The sequence below is a fragment of the Oryctolagus cuniculus genome, chromosome 18 (genome assembly GCF_051225735.1).
Source record: "Oryctolagus cuniculus isolate XC-2025 breed Fujian yellow rabbit chromosome 18, ASM5122573v1, whole genome shotgun sequence".
NCBI classification, from domain to species: Eukaryota; Metazoa; Chordata; class Mammalia; order Lagomorpha; family Leporidae; genus Oryctolagus; species Oryctolagus cuniculus.
In genome coordinates, this window is record NC_142884.1 from 7,761,227 (window position 1) to 7,789,062 (window position 27,836).

General features: G+C 44.5%; 1 protein-coding gene across 6 annotated transcripts in view; it reads right to left on the reverse strand.

Moving 5' to 3' along the window:
• Positions 1-27,836, reverse strand: part of ZNF613 (zinc finger protein 613) — a 41,051-nt gene that overhangs the window by 3,559 nt on the left and 9,656 nt on the right. Inside the window, exons 1-5 of one of the 6 annotated variants that reach the window (XM_089320157.1) lie at positions 12,505-19,885; positions 10,072-10,153; positions 7,718-7,922; positions 3,030-3,156; positions 2,662-2,754 (exon numbers count right to left, since the gene is read on the reverse strand). In XM_089320157.1, coding sequence (XP_089176283.1) covers positions 2,662-2,754; positions 3,030-3,156; positions 7,718-7,732 — 235 coding nt within the window. In that variant the 5' untranslated portion in view covers positions 7,733-7,922; positions 10,072-10,153; positions 12,505-19,885. Of the gene's footprint in view, positions 1-2,661; positions 2,755-3,029; positions 3,157-7,717; positions 7,923-10,071; positions 10,154-12,504; positions 19,886-27,836 lie in introns of those variants that run through there. The other 5 variants (XM_089320160.1, XM_089320158.1, XM_089320159.1 and 2 more) reach the window with 5 other exon arrangements.

Sequence of the window (27,836 nt, forward strand, 5' to 3'; positions counted from 1 at the left end):
CTTTCATCTGCTGGTTCACTTCCCAAGCAGCTGAAATGGCCAGGGCTGGGATAGGATAAAGCCAGGAGCCAGGAACTCTATCCAGGTCTTCCATGTAGGTGCAGGGGCCCAAAGACTTGGGCTATCTTCTACTGCTTTCCCAGATATATAAGTGGAACAGTCTGGACTCGAACTGGCACCCATATGGGACATGGCATTGCAGGGATCAGCTTAAGCTCCTATGTCACAACACTGGCCCCAATATTTAGATTTTGATTTAGAAAAGCCCAAACTACCAATCAGGGAAATAAGCAAATATATGTATTAGAAACTATTATCCCAAAGAGTTGAGTCAGAATTGTAAACTTAGCACTTGATTTTAAGATAAATGATAGATTTTGGGGAGTCTATCTTATTCCTCTAGTTTGTTACCTTTCATTCTGTATACCCCCATCAAACTTAAATCTCCCAAAGCATCAGTATCCTGTTTAGAGTAAAACTTCTGTAGTCAATATTCTATCTTTGAAATTGTTGTGAAACATTTTCCTACATCAAACAGAAGGAGAAAAATTTCACAGAAATTCTGGTCTTTTCCAGAATCAGACACTTTGTTGTACTGCATAGGGGACTGTCACCTCTTCCAGACACATCCTGTAGTCATATGCTCTAATATTCAAATTATTTGTTTTAACGTCTCCTATATGATGATTCCCATTGTCTTTCAAAATGTTATATAAAATGTCTCAGCTGCCATCAGTTAAGAAGTTCTAAAGGGTCACACTCAAATTCCAGAACAAGACTCTCTCTAGCGTATTTTCCATTATTCTTAGAAATACTGAGTGTGCTTTACTGTTGCTACACCCCTGCCACCCAGTTAGAAGTAAGCTTATATACCCAGTAATGATATAAAATAAACAACCTCACCATTCTACCTCAATTACACACAAAAGTCCACACAAGACAGCCTGCAAATAAAAACTTTACCATGATGATTCCATTTATCCATGTTCACACTTGACCAGTTTCCTAAAAAATACCTCCAAACCTTCCCATGGCCAGATTCAGGATAGTCCCTTCACAGTTACTCACACAGCCTTGTGAACCTCCAACTTCACACCTTCAATAGCTCTGTTTTAAACTAGCTTTATTGTAACATTACTAATGTATAAAGACTATTTATTTTCAAGGTATACAATTCGATGTTTTTTCTTAAAGATTTATGTAGGGCCAGTGTTGTGGCACAGCATGTTGGGCCATTGCCTGTGACATCAGCATCCGATATGGGTCCTGGTTCGAGTCCCAGATGCTCCACATCCAATCCAGCTCTCTGTTATTGGCCTGGGAAAAGCGGTAGAATGGCCCAAGTGGGCCCCTGCACCCATGTGGGCTATCTGGAAGAAGCTCCTGGCTTGGATATGGTCCAACTCCAGATGTTGCAGCCATTTGGGGAGTGCCCAGGTAGATGGAAGATCTCTATCTGTCTTTCTCTTCCTCTCTCTGTAACTCTTTCAAATAAATAAAATAAATCTTTTTTAGAAAATCAAAGGAATTTTAAAATTTTAAAAATAAATTTTAAAAAATCAAATTTGAATTTTTAATGAAGGAAGTATCAGGGAAGCTCAAAGGTGTGCAGTGGCCAGAACAGAGTCAAGGAGTTGTCATGGAAACAGCACACACATGTAAGTGAGAAAACAATGGAGATATCTACCTGAGATCTCCACAGAAACGAAGAGCTTGAGTCATTTAAATGAACAAAACTTTTAAAGGCTGTGAGAACACAGCAAAAATGAAAACAGAACTTTCAGAGGGCCTCAGAGTAGCGAATAAAGAGAAGCTAAGAAAGCAGATATATCGTGTGCAGCGACAGATTAGGTTACCATGGGGGCTAGAATCAGATGGGGGTGGATGTTGGGAAGGAAAACCAACATTACCCAAAAGGACAGAAAGTGCAGTGGTCAGAAAACTGTGGAAATCAAAGATCTCTTTTTGGAGAGAGGCCTGGTAGGCAAAATTTCGTAACAAGGAAGAAGAAGGAACAGGTGGTGATTTTTTTTTTTTTTTTAATTTTTTGACAGGCAGAGTTAGACAGTGAGAGAGACAGACAGAGAGAAAGGTCTTCCTCCCTTTGGTTCACCCCCCCAGTGGCCGCTACGGCCAGCATGTTGTGGCTGCCACACTGCGCTGATCTGAGGCCAGGAGCCAGGTGCCTCTCCTGGTCTCCTATGAGGGTGCAGGGCCCAAGGACCTGGGCCATCCTCCACTGCACTCCCGGGCCACAGCAGAGAGCTGGCCTGGAAGAGGGGCAACCAGGACAGAATCTGACGCCCTAACCAGGATTAGAACCTGGGGTGCCGGCAACGCAGGTGGAGGATTAGCCTAGTGAGCCGCGGCGCCGGCCAGGTGGTGATATTCTGATGGTAGAAGAATGTTGACATTTAAGAACTCTAAAAACAAACAAACAAAAAGACCTAGATGAAATCCAACTGATCAGATCCAACTAGAGAGAAAGGAGACTATGTTTCTCTAAACATCTGCCCTTTGGCTACTGAGAGCTCTTGGAAGGAGAGGGATCCACAGGGGCTCTGCTCACAAATGCGTGGAGATCCTCACAGCTGCGACACCTCTGAACGACTAGAATATGACTTACCCAGCCGCCCTCCCTGACGGTTCTCACTCACTCACCTCGGCGGATGTGACTGTGGATATCATCTTCAACTGTCCACGGTTCTCCTCGTTCCAACTTGGAGAGTGCATCTGGCTTGCTGGCTTGATATCCTGTTCATGGAAAATGACAGAAGAAAGATCACTGACTTGGGCTATGGTCAGGCGGGGGAGAAGTTCTGTTTTGGGAACTGCGTAACTTCTACGTCTGCAAAGCAAAGGCCGTCCTCTGATAAAGGAGCACATTACACTCTCTTCTCCAGGACCACAGAGGGGACTGAGAAGCTATGACTTCCGAGGACCAGCGGCCCTCTAGAGACTTCAGATGCTTAGAAAGGAAAGGCCTCTGGCTGGGCACCCTCTGAGCAGCACGGGGCAGCTGTCCTCACCCACAGCCACCAGGCTGCTGTAGTTCTCCAGCATCACGTCCCGGTACAGGGCCTTCTGGGCGGGGCTCAGGAGCTGCCACTCCTCCCAGGTGAACTCCACAGCCACGTCCTCCAGTGTCAGCAATTCCTGTAAAGAAAGTCTTCTGAATATGACACAGCTCCCTTTACCCTTTACTGATGTGGAAGAAGGTGAAGAATGCCGTTCTGCTTATTTTCACCATAGAGGCCGCATCTGTGCGACTAAGTGTTGTGGTTTTTTTTTTGTTTGTTTGTTTGTTTTTTTTTTTTTTTAAGATTTATTTATTTATTTGAAGGCAGAGTTACAAAGAGGCAGAGGCAGCAAGAAAGAGAGAGAGAGGTCTTCCATTCACTGGTTCACTCCCGAGATGGCTGCAATGGCCAGAGCTGTGCTGATCTGAAGCGAGGAGCCAGGAGCCAAGAGCTTCTTCCAGGTCTCCCACGTGGGTGCAGGGGCCCAAGTACTTGCGCCATTGTCTACTGCTTTCCCAGAGCGCTGGATTGGAAGTGGAGCAGCCAGGACTTGAACCAGCGCCCATCTTTGTCAAGTACTAAATATATTACAGTGATATCCAGATAAATAAAGAATATTCCTACAACACCATAAATTTCCATAGCCAATATTAGAATTAACCCATGGACAAACTGCAGAGAGTATAATTGCAAGATACTATTTTAATATATTTTACATATTAGGGATAAAAAAAATTTCTAAATCACATCCAAACAAGGGACTATTTAATATTACTAAGACTAAGATACTACGTATTGTTACTCAAAAACATATGCATATAGTTTTACAATTAGTTACATGTACATTATCGGTGTCTTAACGGTTATACACTGAAAAATAATTAGTAAACTGGAAGGTAGATCTGAAGAAACTAGTCAAAATGAAGCACAAGGACAAAACGATAAAATAAAAGATTAATAAACGTGGAAGACAGCTGGGGTCTGGCATTTACTAGTTTAGTGTATGAAATAGAAAACAGAATAATGAGCGTATTATCTAGCACCTAGCGGCTAAGGGGCAGGCATTGATGATATACAGTGGGTTAAGGTGCAGCTTGGGAAACCCACATCTCATACTGGAGTGGTGGTTCAAGTCACAGCCGCTCCACTTCTAATCTAGCTCACCACTAATGCACTTGGGAAGGCAGCAGAAGACGGCCCAAGTGCTTAGGTGCTTGTCACCTACTTGAGAGACTTGGATGGAATTCTGGGCTCCTGAGTTCTACCACTGTTATTCACTTTTCAAATCAATCAATTAATCTTAAAAAAAAAAAAAAAACCTAAGGACTAAGACATCTGCATTGTAAGTATATATATATGTGTGTGTGTATATATATATATATATATATACATATATATATATACACACACATAGATACCATGGAAATCACATGTATGAAAGGCATTCAGAAAGTTCAGGGAAAATGCACACTATGTAAAAATTATAAATGTATCTCAACATACTTTTACACTAAAACAAACTTATCTTTTAATTTTTCTTTTAAGTACACACACACACACCCATATATGAGTTATCTTCAAAGAGTTCACAGAAAAAATGGGGCAGAAATTTGATGCAGTGGTTATGCTGCTACCTGAGGAGACCTGAATCCACTATTGGTGTGCATGGTTCCAGTGCCAACTCTGCTTCCAGTCCCAGCTCCCTGCCAGTGCTCACCTTGGGAGGCAGCAGATGACAGCTCATGTACTTGGGTCCCTTCCACCCATGTGGTAAACCTGGAATGGATTCCAGACTCCTGGCTCTGGCCTAGTCCAACCCCAGTTATTGCAGGCATTTGAGGAGTAAACCAGCAGATGGAAGATTTCTTACTCTCTCTGCCTTTCAAATACAATGAAAATTAAAAAAAAAATTTTTTTTAATATTTATTTGTATTTATTTGTTTGAAAGGCAGAGATAGAGAGAGAGGGAGAGATAGAGAAAGAGATCTTCCACCCACTGGCTCACTCCCCAAATGGCCAGGCCAAAGCCAGGAGCCTCAAACTTCATTTGGGTCTCCCACAAGGGTGGCATGGGCCCAAGCACATAGGTCATCCACCACTGCTTTCCCAGGTGCACTAGTTGAGAACTGGATTGGAAGTGGAGCAGCCATGATTTGAACTAGCACTCTTATGGGATGCCAGCATCACAACCAACCAGTGCACCAACGTGGTTAAACTCCCAGGAACCCAGTTCTTCTGGGATGGACTAAGTAGATGGTATCATCAATTACAAAAGTGTCTTGAACTTGATCAAGCTTATGTCGAGAGACAGTTTGCATTTTTTGATTTTTGTTTTTAAATTCCATTTCCATGAAATTTTTGAAGTACCTTCATATACATACACACTCACATACATATGCACACAAATACGTTTTTAGATGCATACACAGATGCAAATTTTTTTTCACTCTATATATTTTGTAATCTTTGGACAAGTTTTTTTTTTTTAAACCTTGAAAATGTATCCATGCACATGTACACGATTGATTTTAAAAAGGTAATAAAAAAGAGTAGTAGGTAATAACTGACTTTGGATATGGAGTGTTTGTGGTCTTTCATTGGGGAAGTCAAAAACAAACCCTTTGGATCCCACCAATTTGTGCCATTACCAGAAAACACTACTTTCAACGCCATACTGCTAAATCTGTACTCAAATACCAGTTCAGTCATCATCCATATAGGATCTTAGGGAGTCATGCAATTTTATACCTTCGGAGGTCATTTACATTTCACTTCTCGATCAGACCTAACAACCAAAAGGCTGCATTTATGAGTCACCTTGAAATGGCTCCATGAAGAACTGTATCAGTCCAGCCATTTGGCCTAGCAGTTAACATGCCCATGTCCCATACAGAAGTACCTGGGTTCAATACCCGCCTCTGGGTCCTGAATCCAGTTTCCTGCTAATGCAGACCCTGGGAGGTAGTGGTGATGGCTCAGGTGAGATGGGGTTCCTTCCACTCATGTGGGAGACCTGGGTTTAATTCCTGGCTCTGGGCTTTGGCCTTGGCCCAGTCCCAGCCTAGCTATTGAGGGCATCAGGGGAGTGGAGTGAACCAGCAGATGGGAGCTCTCTCTCTATCACAAATTAAAAAAAAAAAATATATATATATATCTATTGAGTTCTCTTGGTCTTTTTCCAAAAGGATCTTGAGGACCCTTGCTTTGACACTTATGAGAAAGCTGCAGGTAAAGACACCATGTATCACGTTACCTCTAGGAAAGAGCCAGGATAGAGTGACACCTCTCAGGAACTGGTCTGCTTGCTCCTCAGAGTCAGTGCATAATCAGGGACCACCATGATTCTTTGGCTATCTGTCAGGCATTAGACAGACAGATAGCTGATACAACCCACAGGAGGCTCCAGTCACCCATTATATTTCAACTTAGTGTGAATTCTACTGTGCTATTTTCATTCAGAATAGTTTTCCTCATACCAACCAATACTCCCAATTCTCCAACCTCCACTGAATATCCACTGATTTAATTCTGACACCAACTCAAGGAGTTTGCACAGGCCCTTAGGCTACAGGTTCAGTCCCACAAGATCAGATATTAGTCTCAAGTGTCAGGTCCCAAAAATTACCCACACTTCTGCCCAACATAACTACAAATCTGAAGGGTTCTCATGGTCTATACCTCCAAGGTTTAGTAATTCACTAGAACAGCTCAAGGAACTCAGGAAAATACTTCCTGGTTTCCTGTAAAGGATACAAACCAGGGTCAGCCAAGTGGAAGAGACACATACAGCACGGCATGGGCAGTGGGGATAGCAGAGTTTCTGTTCTCTGTCCCAGCACCTCGATTTGGTCACCAACCCAAAAGTTCTCCAAATCTCTGTTAAGTTTTTTTTTTTTTTTTTTTTTGCAGGGGAGGTTTCATTATGTAGGCGTAACTGAGGAAATTACTGGCCACTGATGGTCACTCAACATCTTCACCATCCAAAGGTTGGTGATGATGGGGTCAGTGCTGTGGCGCAGCGGGTTAACACCCTGGCCTGAAGCACCGGCATCCCATAAGGGTGCTGGTTCGAGGCCTGGCTGCTCCACTTCCCATCCAGCTCTCTGCTATGGCCTGGGAAAGCAGTAGAAGATGGCCCAAGTCCTTGGGCCCCTGCACCCACATAGAAGACCCGGAAGAAGCTCCTGGCTCCTGACTGGCCCAGCTCCAGCTGTTGTGGCCAACTGGGGAGTGAACCAGCGGATGGAAGACCTTTCTCTCTCTGCCTCCCCTCTCTCTGTGTGTGTAACTCTGACTTTCAAATAAATATATAAATCTTTAAAAAAAAAAAAAAAAGGTTGGTGATGGGCTGAAAATCAACACTTCTAATCAAGCATCCATCCTGAGGGCTGCAAGAGTCACCTCATTACAACAGAAGAGGCTTCCATCACCCTTACCACTCAGGAAATTCCACTAGTTTTAGGGGCTTGCACCAGGAACTGGAGACAAAGACCAGGTATCTTCTTATGATACCACTATGAATATCTAAGTATTCATGATGCTACTTTGCCTTGCTGTCGAAGTAAAAGTTTAACTTTACCTGTGTACAAACATTTACCACCTTAGACTTCCCCACTTAATTCAAGTTGACCTTTAAAATCATCTAGGAATCTATTATGGAATGAAGGAAGGAAAGAATAAAACAAACTAAAAGGTACCTGAGTCTTTATCATTTTCTTGTTTGGGGAAATGGACAGTAATGAGGATGCTCTGTCTTTAGTGCCTTTTTGAACTGCTCTAAATTTCTGGACAGAAATCTTAGTCTCCGGTCAATGGTGTCTCCATAAATGATGACCTCTGGGTCCTGGAACCTCCTCCTCACATAATTTCATGTGTGTTTTTCCTGGATCCAGGGCCTGTGGACTGAAGAGCAAGTTCACTTTGAATACATATTCCCTCCAAGCTCAGCTGCTGTCGCTGCTGCTGCGTACTCACCTTAACTCGGGGCCGCTTCCAATTACCCTTTATTTGGGGCCCCAGAAACTTTGACACCCTGGGGCAACAGAACACAAGATGCTCAATGTACGGGATAAGTCTTTCCTCTGTGAAATGGAAGCACGACGACTGAAGGGAGAGACAGAACAGCACACTGCTGCTATAACACTAAGGGACTTCTCAGATCAGATTTTAGAAAGAGGACAGAGAAGTTAACAGCTGGACATTTATATCCTCAAAGCCACGTGTGCCTGTGCATCTGTTCAACAGTTATACATCTGACATGCTGGCACAACTCAGTCTGAAGACAAATGTGCTAAGCAAAGCACAGGCACTGTCTTATTTTGTTTCTCACTACTGCCTACTTCATTACAGCCTTATAAGCTATAAATCATTATTTCCAATTTCAATATTAACCTAAGGCTTAAGCTAAAGTATCTTGTCCAAGAAGACACAGTATATGGCAGAGCTAGAATCTGAATCCATGGCTGCCTATCATCCAGAACAGGAGTGACCTTAGCACTCCAGTCTCTTGGCCATATATCTTCATAATAAGACCTGTGCTCTTGGTTACTACCTTGAGGGAGTTTAATTCCCATTTCATTACATGGAGTATGGTCACGCAGTCACATACACATAATAGAACTTCTTGAATCAACTCTGAACAACGACACACGTACTAATTCTTCCAAAAAGACAATTGGAGTATATGCATGTCACATCTCTGGCCTGAAAGTAATGAGTCTAAGTCATCAGCCAGGGCTGGCACTGTGGCGTAGCAGGCTAAGACTCTGCCTGAGATGACAGCATCCCAAATGGATGCTAGTTCAAGCCCTAGCTGTTCCTCTTTGGATATGGCTCTCTGCTTATGGCTTGGAAAAGCAGTGGAAGATAGCCCAAGTGCCCTGCACCCGTGTCAGAGACCTGCAGGAAGCTTCTGGCTCCTGGCTTTTTATCAGCTCAGCTCAGCTCTGGCCATTGCAGTCATTTGGGGAGTGAACTGGCAGATGGAGGATCTTTGTCTCTGTCTCTCCCTCTCTCTGTCTGTAACTCCATTTCTCAAATAAAATCTTAAGTCAGCAGCCCTGGAAGCTTTCTATAGGTCAAGTTCTAGTGCCCCAGTGAAAAACTCAAGGAAGAGTATCAAATTAATGGAATTATCTTGAGCATTCCTTTTACCCTACCTAAGTAGCAACACTGTGGCAAGTACCATCTCCTGCAGCCTCCAAACCCAGGGGGCTTGCACTTCCATCTCCTCTAACCCATGACAGCCTATGCCCTCCTCCCTCTTCAACCCCAAAAGCACTTCACTGAGGCAGCTGACCTTTCAGACTTTTCTTCTTGGAATTCCCCCAATGAAAAGGTGCACGGCTCAAATGACACAACACTTATGGGCAGGAGGCAGTGGTGGAACATTTCAGAGGCATCCAGGGTACGCACTTCAAATGGCAGAGTCCTTTCCTATCAGCCTCCAAAGCCCTTCACACAGGCTAAGGGAGGGATTCAGTCTCATTTTTCACCCTTAAGAACATTCTGTGTGATACAATCATTCCTGCTGATTCTAGTGCCTAGGTCCTTTCATGGGGGGGGGGGGGTATTGTTCTGGAAAATACATGTGTGCATGAGCATAGAAAGCTATAAAGATTTTCACAAATTCTAAAAAATTACCAGATAGGCTGCGATCACTAATGATTATTATATGAAAGAACAAATAAAAAAGGAAAAGTCAATAGAATCAAAATATATAAAATAAGATTCTTTATGGATACATACACATTTAGTAAAACATGCATCACATGAAACAAGTTCAAGATTGTGCATATCCCTGAGGAAGAAAGACGAAGGATCTGCAGATGTCACCTAAGCTGCACTTGCATCTACTTATTTCTTTTAAAAAAAATAACAAAAACCAAAATCATGTACACTGAATGCAAATATAATGCAAAGCAAAACAAAACCTTTGTCAGAACTCTATAAACAGTCAAAGGTTTACAGCAACAGAGCGAACACTGAATCAAGAAAACACAACTTAAACATGGCAGGAAAGCTCTGTGCTTTTTTGTTTGTTCTCACTGACCTCCGCTCCATGTGCTGTGCAGCTCAGTGGCGGTCTGAAAGACTGAAGCCATCACTCCCAATGTGGGACCTGGATCCAGGTCCTGGAGGAAGCAGGGAAGACATTATTCCAAAGCACTCTGCATGTCTACTCTGTGAGCTACCTGAAATCTCTGTGCAACGTGCTGATTCCTATTTCACCTACTTTGGAACTCACTCAGGATGGAAAAGTGGCAGGCATTTCACAAAAACAGAACCACCTACAGATGCCTGGGGCCAAAGACTATTACTGAGGAACAGCCAAAAGGTTGTGAGTAAAAGCTAGAAAGTTTCTTATGGAAATTAGACCATTCAAAAGCACTTGTGTATACTGGGGAATTAATAAAACTACATGTACACAGGGCTGGAAATCTGCTCAGAAAACCCTAAGCTGATTTTTAGGGTCAGTGCAAATAGGAAGTGATACGTAAGGCAGAGTGAGGGACAGACTGGCTAAATCATTAAAAAGAGTTCCCTGGGGCCAGCACTATGGTATAGCAGGTAAAGCCGCCGCCTGCAGTGCCGGAATCCCAAATGAGAGCCGGTTCGAGTCCCGGCTGCTCCACTTCCAAGCCAGCTCTCTGCTATAGCCTGGGAAAGCAGTAGAAGATGGCCCAACTCTTTGGGCCCCTGCACCCGCGTGGAAGACCCGTAGGAAGCTCCTGGCCTCAGATCAGCGCAGCTCTGGTCATTGCAGCCAACTGGAGAGTGAACCAGTGGACAGAAGACCTCTCTCTCTCTGCCTCTCCTTCTCTATGTAACTTTCAAGTAAAATAAACAAATTTTAAAAAAAAGTTATCAGCACACAATAAGAAAACCATTACATTAAATCAAAGAAGCCAGACACAAACTGTCATATATGATACATGATTCCATTTACATGAGACATCCAGGTTAGGTAAAGCCAGAGAGAGACAGCACACTGGTGGCTGTCAAGCAAGGTCTGGGGAAGGTGGAATGTAGAGTTACTATTCAACAGGTACCAGGTTGCCTTTGGAGTGATGGAAATATCTGGAACTAGACAGAAGTGATGGCTGCACAATGCAGTGAGTATACAAAGAGCCACTGAATTACTGACGTGAAAACAGTTAATTTTGTGTCTTGCAAATTCCACCTCGATTAAAAAAAAAAGTCGAGTAAGATACAAGGCCTTTCCCTAAAGTCTAACTCTTCTGGAAAAGCAGATATTAAACGACTGAAGAATTTCTGGAATAGCTTAACACTTTGGATTGAATATTTTCAACAGAGATTACTAGACCCCCAAAGAAATTTTTTTTGCAAAGGCAATACTGCCACATGTATGCAAAACTGATGTAAAGGTATCTTGAATACAGGATTAACCGAATGAGTTCCAGTATACATGGCCAATCAACTACTATCCAGCTATTAAAAATACAATCCACGTTTACTGATAATACATCTCAGAGCTATGCGTAGCATAAGCATATGAAAAGTTGCTCAACACTGTAAGTCTTCAGAGACCAAATCAAAATCATAGCATTGCAACATTTCAATACCTACTAGGACGGCCAAAACAAAAAACTGAAAATAACAAGTATTGGTGAATACATGGAGAAACGGAAACCCTCACACACTGCCAGCCGGAATGTTGCAGCCACTTCGGGAAAGTCTAGTGTTCCTCCAACAGTTAAGACATGTTTATCATAGGACCTAGAGTCCCTTCCTAGGGCGATATTTAAGACAGATGCAATCAAGTCCATAAAAGAAAATCCTGCACACAAATGTTCCCAGAATCGTTATTTAAGAAAATGTGCTAAAGCCATACCATGGACTATTATTCAGGTATAAAACGAAATAAGGTCAAGATACAGACTGCATGGGGTGGGCGCGGTGGCACGGTGGGTTAGGCCAGGGCTTGCACACCGGCATCGACTCCCACCGCCTCTTCCAGCTAGCGAATACCCTGGGGGGCGGTGGGCCCCTGCCACCACTCACGGGGCAGACGGGGCTGCAGCTCCCGGCTGCCCCCGGCCCGGCCCCGGCCACGGCAGGCACCCGGGGCGTGACCCCCGCGCAGGGGAGCGCGCGATCTGCTTCGCAAATACACTGCAGGAAGCCCCTGCAGGCCACATTTCGGGCGGGATGAGGACGACGTTCTTTTACTGGGTCAGAACGTGCGTCCCTGCACTCACAGTGCACCTGCAGGGGAACGACGCCCCGGCCCTAACCGGGGTCCCCGGACCGCCTCAGGGAGGCCGCCCCGCCCCCCCACCCGGACCCTGCGCCCCGACTCCGCTCAGCCGCACGCGAGCAGCCCGGCCCGCCCAGGACAGCGCGCTGGTCTCCACAGCCTCCGCGCCGCGGCCATCACCGGACCCCGCGGCGACCCCGAGGGCTGACCCCGTCCCCGGCCCCCCGCGCCCCCTGCCGCCCCCAGTGAGACGCGGCCACAGACCCGCTCTCCGCGACCGCCGGAGCCCCCCACGCGCTGCGCTCAGGCCCTCGGGCGCCCTCCTCAGCGTCCGCGCCGGCTACGGCGGCCGACGAGGGTGGCGAGCGCGCGCGCCGGGCGCCGACACCCGGACTTCCGGCTCTGCTGAGGGCGGCGGCGAGGGGTGAGGCGGCGCGGGACCGAGCGGAGGGTCGGAGGCCGGAGCTCGCGAGGCGCTGGGGCGAGGGAGCGGCTGAGCCGCCTGAGAAGCCGCGTCCCCGCTCCCGCGGCCGGGCAGGGAGGAGGGCGCCGGGGCGGGCTGGCGGAGACGCCGTCCAGGGAGGTGACGGGCGGCGGGGGGCCCGGCTCACCGATCGGGGAGAGGACAGTCTCACAGCGCAGAGGGGGCTCCCGAGGCAGGCGGAGCTGCAGGGCTCCCGTCCCGGCAGGCGCGGGGCCGCTAGCAGGAAGGCGCCTCCTGGGCACCAAAGGCTGGAGGTGGCGTAAGGAAGAAGTAAACCAACAGCGGGGGGAGTGAGGAGCGAGGAAAGCAACCAGCGTACCCCGTGGTGAACTGTGAAGTAAATGCACACAGTCGTCGTGTGAATTCTGAACTTGACCCACAGTAAAAATACAGCTCTACTGGAAAAGTGAGGACGTTCGTGGGTGCGGTGCAGTGTTTGTAAGAGAGTCGTTTTCTTCTTTTTTAAATTAAGGTTCTTGACGAATGTTTTGCAGACTTTGTTTGTTTTTTAATTAATTTATTTGAAAGAGTGACGCAGAGAGAGAGAGATCTTCCATCTGCTGGTTCACTCCCCAGTTGGCTGCAACAGCTGGGGCTGAGCTGATCCGGAAGCCAGGAGCCAGGAGCTGCTTTTGTAATAAATACAGTGCAAAAAAAGTTACATGGAAGGCATTCGAATGACTTACTATAAGGAAAAATGATTATAAGAAATTCCTATGAGGCCAGTGCTGTGGTGTAGTGAGTTAAGCCACCGCCTGTGACCTGGCATCCCAGCTGCTCCACTTCTGATCCCACTCCCTGCTAATGTGCCTGGGAAAGCTGCAGATGGCCCAAGTGCTTGGGCTCCTGCATCCACGTGGGAGAACCAGAAGAAGCTCCTGGCTCCTGGCTTCAGCCTGGCCCAGCTCCAGCTGTTGAAGTGATCTGGAGAGTGAACCAGCGGATAGAAAATCAATCACTCTCTCTCTCCCTGTAACTCTGATTTTCAAATAATTACATAAATAATTTTTTTTAAAAAAAAGAAATTCTTATGTATCATCACAGTGTTAGACTGATTAGGAATATTCTCTAACAGGACTCATTGTTGTTTAAGGATATGGTTGTGTTTTTACTTGGGAGGAGTGGCAGCTACTGAACCCTGTAGTCCAGGAGAATTGGTGGATATTGCAAAGTTATAATAATCTAGTATCAGTGGGAAGAAAATATTCCCTGGGTAATTTAAGCAATCCATTGCCTTTCCTTTGTCAGGGATAAAAGGCTTAGGACTTCACCAGAGATCTGGTTAGTCTTAAGTTTTATTTTTTAAAAATACTTGTTTTCATCTTTTTGAAAGGCAGAATGAGAGAGAGACACACACACACATACAGATGGAGAGAGTGCGAGAGAAGGAGAGAGAGATAGGAATTGATCTTTCATCTCCTGGCTCACTCCTTAAATGCCCACAAGAGTCATGGATGGGTCAGACAGAAAAATCCCAGAACTCTATCCAAGTTTCCCATGTGGGTGGCAGGGACACAAACACTTGAGCCATGATCTGCTGCCTCTTAGGGGTACGTTGGATCAGAAGCCATGTAGCCAGGGTGTGAACTGGTACTCCAGTCTGGGAGATGGGCATCCTAACTACCACAACACCCACCTGTTGACTCCTACCCCTAGGCTTAAGGTTTGTACATCATAGATTCTCGATATCTTTTACCTCTTACAAAGTGTTATTCTCTCACTTCCAACAGTAAAAGATCTTTACTTGGTTATGGTGTAAGTTATGTAACCCTTTAAATGTAATCCTTGGGGGCCGGCACTGTGGTATAGCAGGTAAAGCTGCCACCTGCAGTGCCAGAATCCCATATGGGCACCAGTTCGAGTCCTGGCTGCTCCAGTTCTGATCCAGCTCCCTGTTATGGCCTGGGAAAACAGTAGAAGATGGCCCAAGTCCTTGGCCCCTGCACCCATATGGGAGACCCGGAAGAGGCTCCTGGCTTCAGATCAGCTCAGCTCTGACTGTTGCAGTCATTTGGGGAGTGAACCAGCAAATAGAAGACCTCTCTCTCCCTCTCTCTGCCTCTGCCTCTCTGTGACTCTTTCAAATAAATAAATTAAATAAGTAAATGTAATCCTTGCCATTTTTCAGAGGATCCATGTGTCCTGTGTAAGTTTCCTTGAAATAGGATATCAAGTAGCCAAAACAGATGAATTCTTCCAGTTGGAGCAAGGAAAACCATAGGTAGTAGAGGAAGAACTCTGGAGTCAGATTCATCTAGATTAGTGAAAAGCCAGCCCTGTGCCATGATATCCCAGCTGGTAAGAAACAGGGAGGCATCTCTGAATGTTTGGAGAAATCTTAGTTTTGAATATGACTCCAAAACAGCTGACATGAACGTACCATATACCTTAATATTGGCTCCAGTTTTAAATTTCTCCATATTACAACTCTTTGGATTGTTTTTATTTTTAAAGATTTATTTATTGGAAAGAGTTATATAGAGAAGGAGACCCACACACATACACATGGTGGGGAGTTGTGGGGTGGAAGGCAGGGAGAGAGAGAGGATATCTTCCACCCATTGATTCACTCCAAATGGTCACAATGGCCAGGGCTGGGCCAGGCTGAGGAGCCTGGAGCTTCATCTGGGTCTTTCAAGTAAGTGCAGGGGCCCAAACACTTGGGTCATTTCCTGCTGCTTTTCCCAGGCCATTAACAGGGAGCTGGATTGAAAGTGGAGCAGCTGGAACATGAACTGGTGCCCATAAGGGATGCTAGACAGGCAGTGGCTTTACCTGCTATGTCACAACGCTGGCCCCTGGCTTGACTTTTAAAAGAATATGTTTCTTTGAGATACTCCAATCAGATCCCTCTATCTCATCCTGAAACTTGCTTTCCTGGTTAACTTTTTCTCCCTGGCATCTTTAGTTTATCTGCTTTCTTCAAATCTTCCAGTCCTCCAGTCCATGCTATGCAAACTTTCATAAATTCTTTTTTTCTCCTCATTTTTTATATTTCTTATATCTCTTGTAGTTCCTTTTGTCTCCTTCCACTTATAAAGCATCCTAGAGTTTCATGCTCTACCCACAGTCTCCCTTCCTCTTGTCTCCTTGGCCTTTGCTATGAGATTCTACCCCTTATATTGTATGATTACAGTTAATTCATTGTTCTTTCTAGAAGATGCCTGGTATATTACAATAGGCACCAAGAAAACCAAAGCAGCCTTGAAACAGTGGAGAGTCACTACAAACACATTTGGAAAAATAATTTCTCACCTGAAATCAAACCCTGATGTTCCTTTAGCACAAAGATCACACACATTTGAGATACTTGGGAAACACTTGAAGCCTAATCTACAGTACATTATTCAGAGTAGAGGCTATGTAAGAAGTAAAGTTGAATTTAATGGTTGACTAACTATTTCTATGTACTAAGCAAGAGAAAATTCATTCTGGAGAACAATACAATAATGATAATGAATAAGTAAAGACTTTCAGTCATAAGTCACAAGTCATTAAACACTGGAAAACCCAAATAAGAAAGAAACATGACCGCAGTGACTGTGGGAAAGCCTTTTCCCAGAAGTCGGAACTCATCAAGCATCAAAGAACACATACAGGAGAGAAACCCTATGGATGCAGCAGATGTCAGAAAGTGTACAGCTGGAAGTCCCCTCTCATCTTACACCAGAGAGCCCACACAGGAGAGAAACCCTGTGAGTGCAATAAATGTGGGAAAGCTTTTACTGATAAAGTCATGCCTTAATAAACATTAAAGACTTCACACAGGCGAGAAACACTTTGAGAGTCATATATGTCAGGAAGGCTTCAGCGATAAGGCACAACTCCCTCTACATCAAAGAATTCATACCGGAGATAAACCCTGCAGATGTGGCGAATGTGAGAGAAGCTTCAGCAGTAAGTCACAGCTCATTATTCATCAGAGAGCTCAGACAGGAGCAAAGCCCTATGCTTACAATGAATGCGGGAAAACATTCCCCCTTAAATTTAGCCTCACTTTACATAAAAAATTCATATAGGGGCAAAACCATATGGATGCAATGAACGTGAGAAAGCCTTCATCCAGAGATTTGAACTCATTAGACATCAGAGAACTCACACAGGAGGAAACCTTACCATGGCAGTGAATGTGGGAAAGGTGGTGGTGCAAAGTCACTCCTTGACACCCACTGAAGAGCTCACACAGGAGAGAGACCCTCTGGATGCAAGCAGCATGGAAAAACATTCTCCATCAAGGTTAGTCTCATACTACAGCAAAAAACTCAGATGTGTGAGAAACCCTCTGAGTGTCGTCAGTGTCAGAAAGCTCTCACCCAAAAGTCACATCTGACTATTCATCAGAGGTCTCACACGGGAAAGCCACTTTCTGAACACAGTGAATGGCACGAAGTCTTCAGTGGAAATCCTTTTTCCTTATTCATCAAAGAATCCACTCAGGTGATAAACCTTACGAATGCCCTGAATGTGGGAAAAACTGTCTCACACGATTAGCCTCATGATTCTTCAGAGTACATAAGGAGGAGAAGCTATGGATGCCCTGAATATGGGAAGACTTTTCCTATCAAGTTTAGCCTTGTTTTACAGAAAACACACACAGGAGGAAAAAAAAAAAGGGGGGAATGTCAGAAATCTTTTACCCGAAAGTCACATCTTATTTTAAATCAAAGCACTCAAGCAGGTGAGAAACCTTATGGATGCAGTGTGCAGTGTTAGAAAACTTTGTCCCACAAGTTCAGCCTCACTGTACATAAGGAAACTCATACAGAAGAGAAACTGAAAATGAAGTGAATATCCAAAAGTTGTCACTGGGAGATACTAACTCATTATACCAGAGTTCACATAGGAGCAAAACTGCAAGAGTACGGCAAATGTAGACAAGCCTGCTTTTCCAATGTCCATGTCATTTCTCACCAGAGAAAAATGTTGGGTAGAATGCTGGTCAGGAAGTAAAACTCTTTTCAGTAAATACCAACTGAATGTAGTAGAGGATACAAACAGAAAGGAACATCTGTGGATCTGTTGATTATGGGGATGTTATTGGCATGGTATTTAGCTATCCTGGTATTACAGAATTGACACTGAGGAAGAAATTCTCTACTGAATCTGGGGAATCATGCTTTCATGGTAACATTTTATGGGAGAAGTCATTTTTTGGCTGTGTTATAGACTCCATTATATAAATATTTAAATATGTAAATAAATATGCTTGCTGCAAAATAAAACAAAAAATAATGAAACAGCATCTTGAGTATATAAGCATTTTCTACCTATTATTATAAAATGATTATTCATAACTGGGAATGGCATGTGTTAAATATTGTGTATAGGTAGTATGTATGCTTAAATGTACATAAAACTTTGTGATAAAATATCTGTATTGAATCTTTTATCATTACAATAGCACATAAATTATAATTGAACGATGGATCATTTTAATAAGAAATCTCAATACATTACTGCATACCTTTCCCTTACCCCCACCTCAGTGGTTTGCTTGTATTTGTAAATGGGTCTGGAAGGTTTTGAGCCACTGCTGAGTAAAACTTTATTTCATCAATTCAAAGATTTCCCTCCACATACTAACAAATGCTGACATCAAAATATGGCATACAAGTGATGGCTTGAGATTTAAATGAAGTGGGAATGTAAAGTAGTAATGTATCACATAACTAAAACTGCCTTAGATTGGATGAAATATATAGAAGTCATGATATTTTATAAAGGATTTTGTTTCTTCCAAACCAACCAGATATAGAAGGGTTGAGGAAGATGATTAGGCTTCTTCTGCATTCTAAGTGGTTTCAGAGATAGTCCCTGATGTTAGATAGATAGGAATTAAATATTAGGTACCCTGGTTTTTATTGCTTGGTGGGATAATATGGCTTGATTCTATAGTCAAATAAAATAGGCTTGCATTTCTCTGCACAAGGGATGCAAAATATGCTTCCCTTTGAACGAGCATAAGCTAAATATTACAGATTTTTTTCCTAAATCCCTCCCTAGAAAGGATTATTAAATTATTTCTTAAATAAACACTATACTATATAAGATTTATTTTAGTTTTAAAAAATATGTTCTCTGCACATGACAGAGAACTGGAAAGGAAACTAGCCATAGGCAGAAGGTGAAGGTCACATGGTGAGAGAGGGAGATTCAGGGGCCAGCCTTGCATTTTTAAAAAAAAATAATTACCACTCTCAAGCAAACTAATCAGGGTCCTGAGAGAACCACATTAGTCCCTTCTGAAGGTGGCATGTCCAGGAACCTCATGACCTTGCATGAGGCCCACCTCTTAAAGGTTCCACTACCTGTCACATCACCACACTTGGGACTAAGCTTATTCCACATGAATTGTTGGGAGCATACAGTCAAGTCATATCCAAACCATATCAGGTGGATTCAGCTCTCGGAATTTTGACATTAAGACTGTTATGTGGCCCACATCCAGCATATTACATAAACCCAAGGATCAGTGGTTTATCTCATAATCCTTCAATGACAAAATCATCTCAATAGAAGGTAGGCAGGACATTTATGCTACACATTGGGAAAATAAGAATTTTGAGTTCTATTTTTAATTTTTTAAAGTTTTATTTATTTGAAAGGTAGAGTGACAAGGAGAGAGCTATCTTCCATCTGCTGATTCACTTCCTAAGTACCCACAACAGCCAAGGATGGGCCAGGAGCCTGGACCTCCATCTGTATTTCATACATGGGTGGCTGGGATCAGGTATTTGAGCCATCATCTGCTGCCTCCTGGGCACATTAGCAGGAAGCTGGATCAGAAGCAGAGTAGTCTGTCAAAAAAAAAAAAAAGGGGGCCGGCGCTGCAGCTCAATAGGCCAATCTTCCACCTATGGCACCGGCACACCGGGTTCTAGTCCTGGTCGGGGCGCCGGATTCTGTCCCAGTTGCTCCTCTTCCAGTCCAGCTCTCTGCTGTGGCCAGGAGTGCAGTGGAGGATGGCCCAAGTCCTTGGGCCCTGCACCCACATGGGAGACCAGGAGAGGCACCTGGCTCCTGGCTTCGGATCAGCGCGATGCGCCGGCTGCAGCAGCCATTGGAGGGTGAACCAACAACAAAAAAGAATGACCTTTCACTCTGTCTCTCTCACTGCCCACTCTGCCCGTCAAAAAAAAAAAAAAAAAAAGAAGAAGAAGAAGCAGAGTAGTCAGTATGGTGGAATGAGAATGCCATGCCAAGAAGACCTCTGGCAACAGAAACTGCCTGGCAACAGGCTGTGATTGGATGGTTTCAGAAACCACAAGACAATGGAGCCTGACTAACAACAGGCTGTGATTGGACGTTTTCAGAAACCACATGACAACAGAGCTTGACTGATAACAGGCTGTGATTGGATGGCTTCGGAAACTGCCTGGCAACAGGGTGTGATTAATTAGGGCATAGACCTCCCCTTGACCAGATTGGATGCCCTGGCTATTTAAGCTGCTGTAGCAACTGAAATAAACAAGTCTGCAGGCTGCTCACCTCAGGCCTGCTTCTACCCAACTCACAGGGTCTGTGTGGTGACTCCACGCCTCTTGCCCCCACCACGCTCCTCCTCTCAGAAACAAATCCTCTCAGAAGAAATCAACTTCAACATCTGGCATGCCAACGTGGCTGAGAGAGACAGCATGTCAGACTCGGTGAGGTCCCCCCTGGATTTCGGCAGGAAGGCCCCTCGGTGTTTTGTGTGCTGTTTGGTTTTGTGAGGGTGAGCACAGTACCCCCTCCTATAACCCTTTCCTTGTCCTTGTCCTTGTCCTTGGTCTAAGTGACCTCAGGTTAGGCACACACCACCCAGAAGTATATGCCGTTTCTCAGCTCCTCCTTTTATTTTTGGGTCTCCCGGCGAATTCACATAAGGGACTGATCCTCCCAGAATTCAGAACCAAGTCATCTTCCCTCACTCAAGAGAGGGGACACTCCTGAGACACCGTGTGGGCATACGGCCTTGACCTAACGAATCAAGGAAGTCCCCCCACTAAGCACAGGACGGACATACATACGATCTGATACACCACTATCTGTTTGTCTAACATAGGAACCCCCTGCATAATTCCATCAGTCACTGAAGTATTAGGAATTTTCTTTGTTACGGCAGCAGTGCTGTGCATATCTTTCCTTTGGCTAGAGTTGGCGTGGCATGCCACTCTTAAACACTCAAACACGGGAAAGATACCCCCCTCTCAGAAGCACACACAGATTACCAAACATAATGAATCTGTGAGTGATAAGAGCCTGTCACTCCAGGCCTCTGCCTCACAGGCAACAGTTGATGACTTAGAGAGAGAGAGCTCTGAAAGTGAACATGACATGACAACAAACGATGTAGCTAACAATGTAGCAATGCCTAGTCAGCCATCCCCCAAATATCCGTGGGATGAACTTAGAGGTCCTCAAGACAATAACCCATGCAAGGTCATCCCATCCGCACCCAGTAAGGATCTCCACATTTGTGGCAGTCCCCAGGCACCCCAGGCTCTCAGGGCAGCTGCTAGATGCCATCCCACCGGTATGTTTGCCGTTAATGTAGGAGTGGATGCAGAATTCAGGCCCTGGATTCCAATGCCCATAAATGACCTTACTATTGCTAAAAAAGGCTTCTCAAGAGTCAGGCCCCGACTCTCGCTACTTTGAACAGGTGCTCATACAATAGGCAGAAAACCTTCAAACTCATTTTGACTGGGTTACACTGCTCAAAGCATGTTTGTCGAGACCACAGTTCTTACAGTGGAAAGCCTCCTATGAGGAAGAGGCTGAAACCGTGGCGAGGACTAATGCTGCCTGTGGAATAGCAGTAACCTTTGATATGCTTACAGGCTGCCGACATATATCCTCATGAACAGGCCCGCATTGGAGTAGTTTCCTATTTTGATCAGGCACTTAGAGCCTTAAAAAATATAAATTCTCCTAATTATAGTCAGCTCTTAAGAAACCTAGTTCAAGGCCCAGGCGACTGGTTCCCTGATTTCCTTGCCAGATTCTTGGAGGCAGTAGAGAAAAGAAAGATTACTGCTTGGCCCCCATCAAGATAATTTGGTCAAACAATTAGCTTGGGAAGGTGCTACTAAAGAGGCAAAAGCTGCAATCACCCCAGTCCGTAATGAAGACATTTCTAAATGGATAGTAGCTACAAAGGAGGTAAACTCGGCTGATACACCCATACAAGCCCTAACTGCGGCCATTAACAAACTGAACACAAGGAAGTCTAATGACCCTCCAGTTTGTTGGGGATGTCAGGAAACTGGACACCTACGGCGAAACTGCCCAAATGCTGACAGGGCAAGCCCAAAACGCTGTGTCCCAGATGTAAAAAAGGCTTTCATTGGGCAAAAGATTGCAAGACCAAGCCTTTAAACTCCTAGGGGGGCGGCCCTCAGCCCAACAAGTAAGAGGGAGTCCCACCACCATTAACTGGGCGATGTCTATCTTCAATCTGAGGCCAAAATTGACCTTATACTTAGATGACATTGCCTTTGTGGGTTTAATTGATATGGGGGCAGATGCCACTGTCTTAAAAGCAATGGACACAAGAAAAATGCAACATTGGAAGACAGTGCCTGGGCCCGACCTCCAAGGCGTTGGAGGATTAAAATTGGCTGATCAGGTCATCACGCCTGTAACGTGGAGAGATGACAATGGAGATATGGGAACCATCTTCCCACTAATTGCTGAGGTTTCCCTGACCTTATGGGGAAGAGATGTGCTCTCACAAATGCAAGCGGTCTTTACTACAGATCACAAATCTCCACAAGCCAACAGCTTTAATGGAGAGCCTACAAGTAAGATTCATCCCCAATTCTAGGGGCCACTGCTCACCTCATACAAAAGCCAGGCCCAATCCCTATTGAGTGGTAAAAAACAGGAAACATCTGGGTAGAGCAGTGGCCAATATTACAACCCAAACTTGGCATCCTTAGAGAATTGGTACAGGAACAATTGGAAAAGGGACACATAGAGCCCTCCACTAGCCCTCACAACACACCCATTTTTGTGATACCAAAGAAACAAGGAAAATATAGGCTACTACAGGATTTGTGAGCCATCAACAAAATCATAAAAAAGATGGGAACATTCCAGGCTGGCATTCCCCCTCCAGGGGCCATTCCTAATGGATACCACATAGTTACCACTGATATCAAAGACTCCTTCTTTTCCATTCCCATCGCAGAGCAGGATAAGGCCTACCTCACCTTTACAGTCTGGGAGCCCAATTTTCAGCTCCCTGCAAAAAGATTTCAGTGGACAGTACTCCCAAAAGGCATGAAAAATAGCCCTGCCATTTGCCAAAGATAAGTTTCTCATGCGACCAGCACACTTAAAGTTCAGTACTTGGTCATGCATTATGTGGATGATATCTTACTTGCTCATGAGAATGCAGCAACTCTGAATGCCTAAGTGAGACAGTAAGAAATTTACAATTCCTGGGTTTGTCTATTGCCACAGAAAAAGTACATTTTCTTCCCTTTCAATTCTTGGGTTATCAAATCTCCTCCCATATATCTTCAATGGACCCAAACCTAAAAGTCAAGCATAAATACTCACTTAATGAATTTCAGCAATGATGTGGCCAAATCATTTGGCTGAAGCCCTTCCTTCCCCTAACACCTGCAGAGCCTAGACCACTATATGATTTACTGACTAAAGGGAACAGCCCTTCTTCAAAAATCACATTGACACCAGCAGCCAAATCCACTATAGAAAAGATCAACACCCAGTTGTCAAATTTAAAAACCTTTAGATATGACCCTCAGGTGCCTCTATTTGCCATAACCATATCTACCCTCTAGGCCCCCTTAGGAGTTATTTGGCAACACGGACCACTTTTTTGGGTGCACATAGCCTGGAGTGAATGTCATAAAATAGTAAACAAAGTAGATGCCATCCTTATAATGGGACTTAAATTAAGATATTATGCCAATAAGATATTTAATACAGAGCCAGACATAGTGGTCCTACCCCTAGCACAATTAGAACTGTCAACATTGATGCAGAATAGCACGCGCTTTCAAACTTTAATGATAAATTTCCCAGGACAGGTTGACAATCACCTGCCAGCGGACAAGCTACTCCAGACGTTACAGATCTTAGAAATAGACTATCCAAAACATGCTTTCCCTGCTAACCAGCCTATACCCATGGCATCGTGTGCATTTACGGACACCAACAAGTCAGTTTGGAATAGTGATCAAATCCTCAACAGAAAAAGATAAGATCCATGTAGAACCCCATGGGGGATCAGTACAGTTGGGAGAAATAAGGGCAACAGTCAAGGTTCTACTCCTTAGCCAGAATGGGCCGGTAAATATATTTTCACACAGCAAATATTCAGTACAGGTAGCAAAGATGATCCCTTTTGCAGTCTTTAACCCGACCAATAAGCCAATTGACCAGATGTTCACAACCCTTAAAGAGCTGAGAACAGAAAACACCCATGGTATATTTCACACATAAGATCACATACTGGGTTACCTGGCTTTATTTTCCAAGGCAACAGAAAGGTTGATCGTCTTATCTCCTGCAACACAGCTTCCATTGGGCACCTAGAACAAGCCCGTATTCTACACCAAAAATTTTATGTCAGCAAGCAACATAAAATTGCTTTTACCGGAGCTAACAATGAGCCAATGCAAACACCTAGTGCACTCTTGCAAGAATTGTGCACCCCTTGCCCCATAAGGCCCACTGGAACAAGCAAGAGTGAACCCACGAGGCCTTGCTCCTAATAAGCTCTGGCAAGTGGACGTCACCCACATTAACTCTTTGGTAAACTTAAGGTTGTCCATGTGGTGGTAGATACTTATTCAAAGGCTGTGTTTGCAACTGCCCAATCCAGAGAAAAGGCTAGTAATGTGATAAAGGCGGTTAAGTCAGTCATGCTGGTCCTTGGTGTCCCCTGGACCATAAAGACTGATAACGGGCCAGCATATACATCACAGGAATTTAATTCCTTCATGAAATCCTGGAACATGCAGTCTACCACAGGTATCCCATACAACCCACAGGGACAGGCAATCATTGAAAGAACTCATAGGACAATTAAAGATCTCTTACAAAGACAGAAAAACAACCATATGCCCCCAGACCCACAGCTTGCTTTGACTGAGGTCCTTTTCATTATCAATTTTCTTACTTTTGATTCCCAAGGGATCAGCCCAGCTTATAAACACTGGGGATGCTTTCCATCCCAGACCCCAGCCCCTATGGTTAGGTGGAAAGACCCCCTGACAGGAGCATGGAAGGGACCACACCCTCTGCTAACCAAGGGCCAAGGATATGCTTGTGTCTTTCCAGAGAATGTGGGACAGCCCGTTTGGGTACCAGCCAGAAACATCAAGCCTGCAACTGACAGTCAACCAGAACCAGCAGAACAACACTGAGAGTCCATTTTGTTAGCAGATGCACCTGCCCCTATCATCCTACCCTGAGAAACTGCCCATAGCCACATCCGCTACTGTTTTATACCCAATAGCTCTGGTCAGCCACTCAAATGGCCCAGAGCCTGCGTGCAGTCATGCCATTCCTGATAACCATTATTCCTCATTCCTACCCCTATCTGAGCAAGCAATCCTGTTTTGAGCGCTGGTTAGTCAATGACGGGTAAGATCCCCTGGGGGACAACCTAAGACAGGCACAGCCACATACGGAGACCACATGGAAACGGGGTCAACAATGGTATGGCCAAGAATCATGCCTCCCGTTGCTCAAAAATAAACAAAAAGGGGGAAATGTGGTGGAATGAGAAGGCCATGCCAAGATGACTGCTGGCAACAGAAACTGCCTGGCAACAGGCTGTGATTGGATGGTTTCACAAACCACAAGACAATGGAGCCTGACTGACAACAGGCTGTGATTGGATGGCTTCAGAAACTGCCTGGCAACAGGGTGTGATTGGTTAGGGCATAGACCTCCCCTTGACCGGATTGGATGCCTTGGCTATATAAGCTGCTGTAGCAACTGAAATAAATGAGTTTGTAGGCTGCTCACCTCAGGCCTGCTTTCACCCGACTCACGGGGTCTGTGTGGTGACTCCACGCCCCTTGCCCCTACCATGCTCCTCCTCTCAGAATGAATCCACAGCAACAAGTCAGGACTTGATCTCAGACACTCTGATACAGGACATGGATGTTCCAAGCAGCAGTTTAACTCACTGCACCCAGATGCCCATCCCTCTGTTTTATTTATGTGCATATATATATATATATATATATATAATTTTTATAATATAAAAGTAAAAATAAGGACCACAACGTCCCAGAGAGCCATAAAAACATACCAGAAGAGTGAGGCAAAAGTATACATCTGACATTACTGACAAACCATGTATCCCCTAAGGCAGATGTCCAGGTTAGCTCACTTAGTGTGATGCTGTTCCAACATACATGGTTCAGAAGATGTTACAAAGAATTACCTGAAAATCAATGTCTTGTCCTTTAACCCAGAGGTTTCAGGCTATGCCATGAGTTCCTGGTTTGGTCAGTGTAATTACAGACTTGTGGTTTCACCCACCTTTTACACCCTCTGTCCTTCAACGCTAGAAAACCTTACTGAGACCTGCAGCCTGTCCCTCTTCTTTAGACTGTACTCCCAGTACTGCATTCCCTGTAATGGCGGTCACTAGGGCTGATCTCTCTACTGGATGGTCATACATCACCCTGTGAAATGCTTTCGCCAATGAAACAAGCATGGACCTGATCATCACTTCTTACTAGACATCTTAGGAGCTGGAGCACCCTTTCTGTGTTCTGGATCCATCTCTCCTAGCAAATGACGCTTTAGGTAGAGGTCATTCCTCCCACTGCATCCTGAATGATGCTAATGATGCCAGGCAGGAGAACGTCCAGACAACCCACATGCACACATAGTATAAGTGAGGAGTTAATTTTTATTTTAATCACGAATATTTTGGCTTTATTTTTAATATGACACAACCTAATACAGCAGATATAAATGCTTACTCTGGAGATCCCTCTGTGTTTTAGGCATCACTTTGAGTGTTGAATGTCTCCCAAATACCCATGTGCTAAAGGTTTGATTCCCCAAATCTTATGTTAATGGTATTAAGAGGATGGAAATCTAATCCAATTATGGGATGTTTGGGCAGTAATTAGATTGGATTAGATTGTTAGAGTGGAGTCCCATGATAGTGGTGGCTTTATAAGGAGAGACATAAATAGAATAGGGGCTCCCTCTTGCCATGAGATGCTCTGTGCTACCTTGAGACCCTACCAGCAAGTACCTGTTCACCAGATGCCAAACTGGCAGAGCTGCCTGACCTTGAACTGAGCCTCCATGGCTCCTTCCTTCAGCATTTATCTTAGGTGTTTGGTTATAGTACAAAATGCTAATACAATCCCTTTATTAAATATATTGGCAAGGACCTTGTACTATGTTTTTTATTGATAGAGCCCCTTTTTTTCCTCCAAAAAAAAAGACCCACATCTTAACAGAGATTTTAATAATTGTAATCATGCCAAACCTAAAATTCTCATAGGAAACAAATAGCCAAGACTATTTTAAGCAGTTCTAAAAAATATGATAGGACGCTTGCTCTACTTGATGACAAAAAAGTTTTACTGTAAATTCACAGTAATCAAGATAATGTGGTGCTGGGATAGATACAAATTTTAAATTGTAGCACAGAGCTCAGACAAATGGCACATACATTCAGAAACTGGATATATAACTGAGATGGTATTACAAGTCAGTGCAAAAAAGGGTTATTATATGGAGCTAGTCAAACTTTAAGTTAAGGGGACAGTACTCAATTCCATAGCTTCAAGTTCAGAGGCCCCTATGGCCACCCTCACTTCTGACCAGCTGACTTCAAATTTGGAAGTTCTCACAACCTTCTATATTTTTTTAAGGATTTATTTATTTGAAAGGCAGAGTCACAGAGAGAGAGAAAGAGAGACACAGATAGAAATAGATCCCCCATCCACTGGTTCACTCCTCAGATGGCCACAACAGCCAGGGTTGGGTCAGGTCAAAGCAAGGAGCTTTATCTGGGTCCCCAGTGTGGGTTGCAGGCCCAGGCACTTGGCCATCTTCCATTGCTTCTCCCATGTCATTAGCAGGGAGCTGGATTGGAAGCAAAGCAGCCAGGACT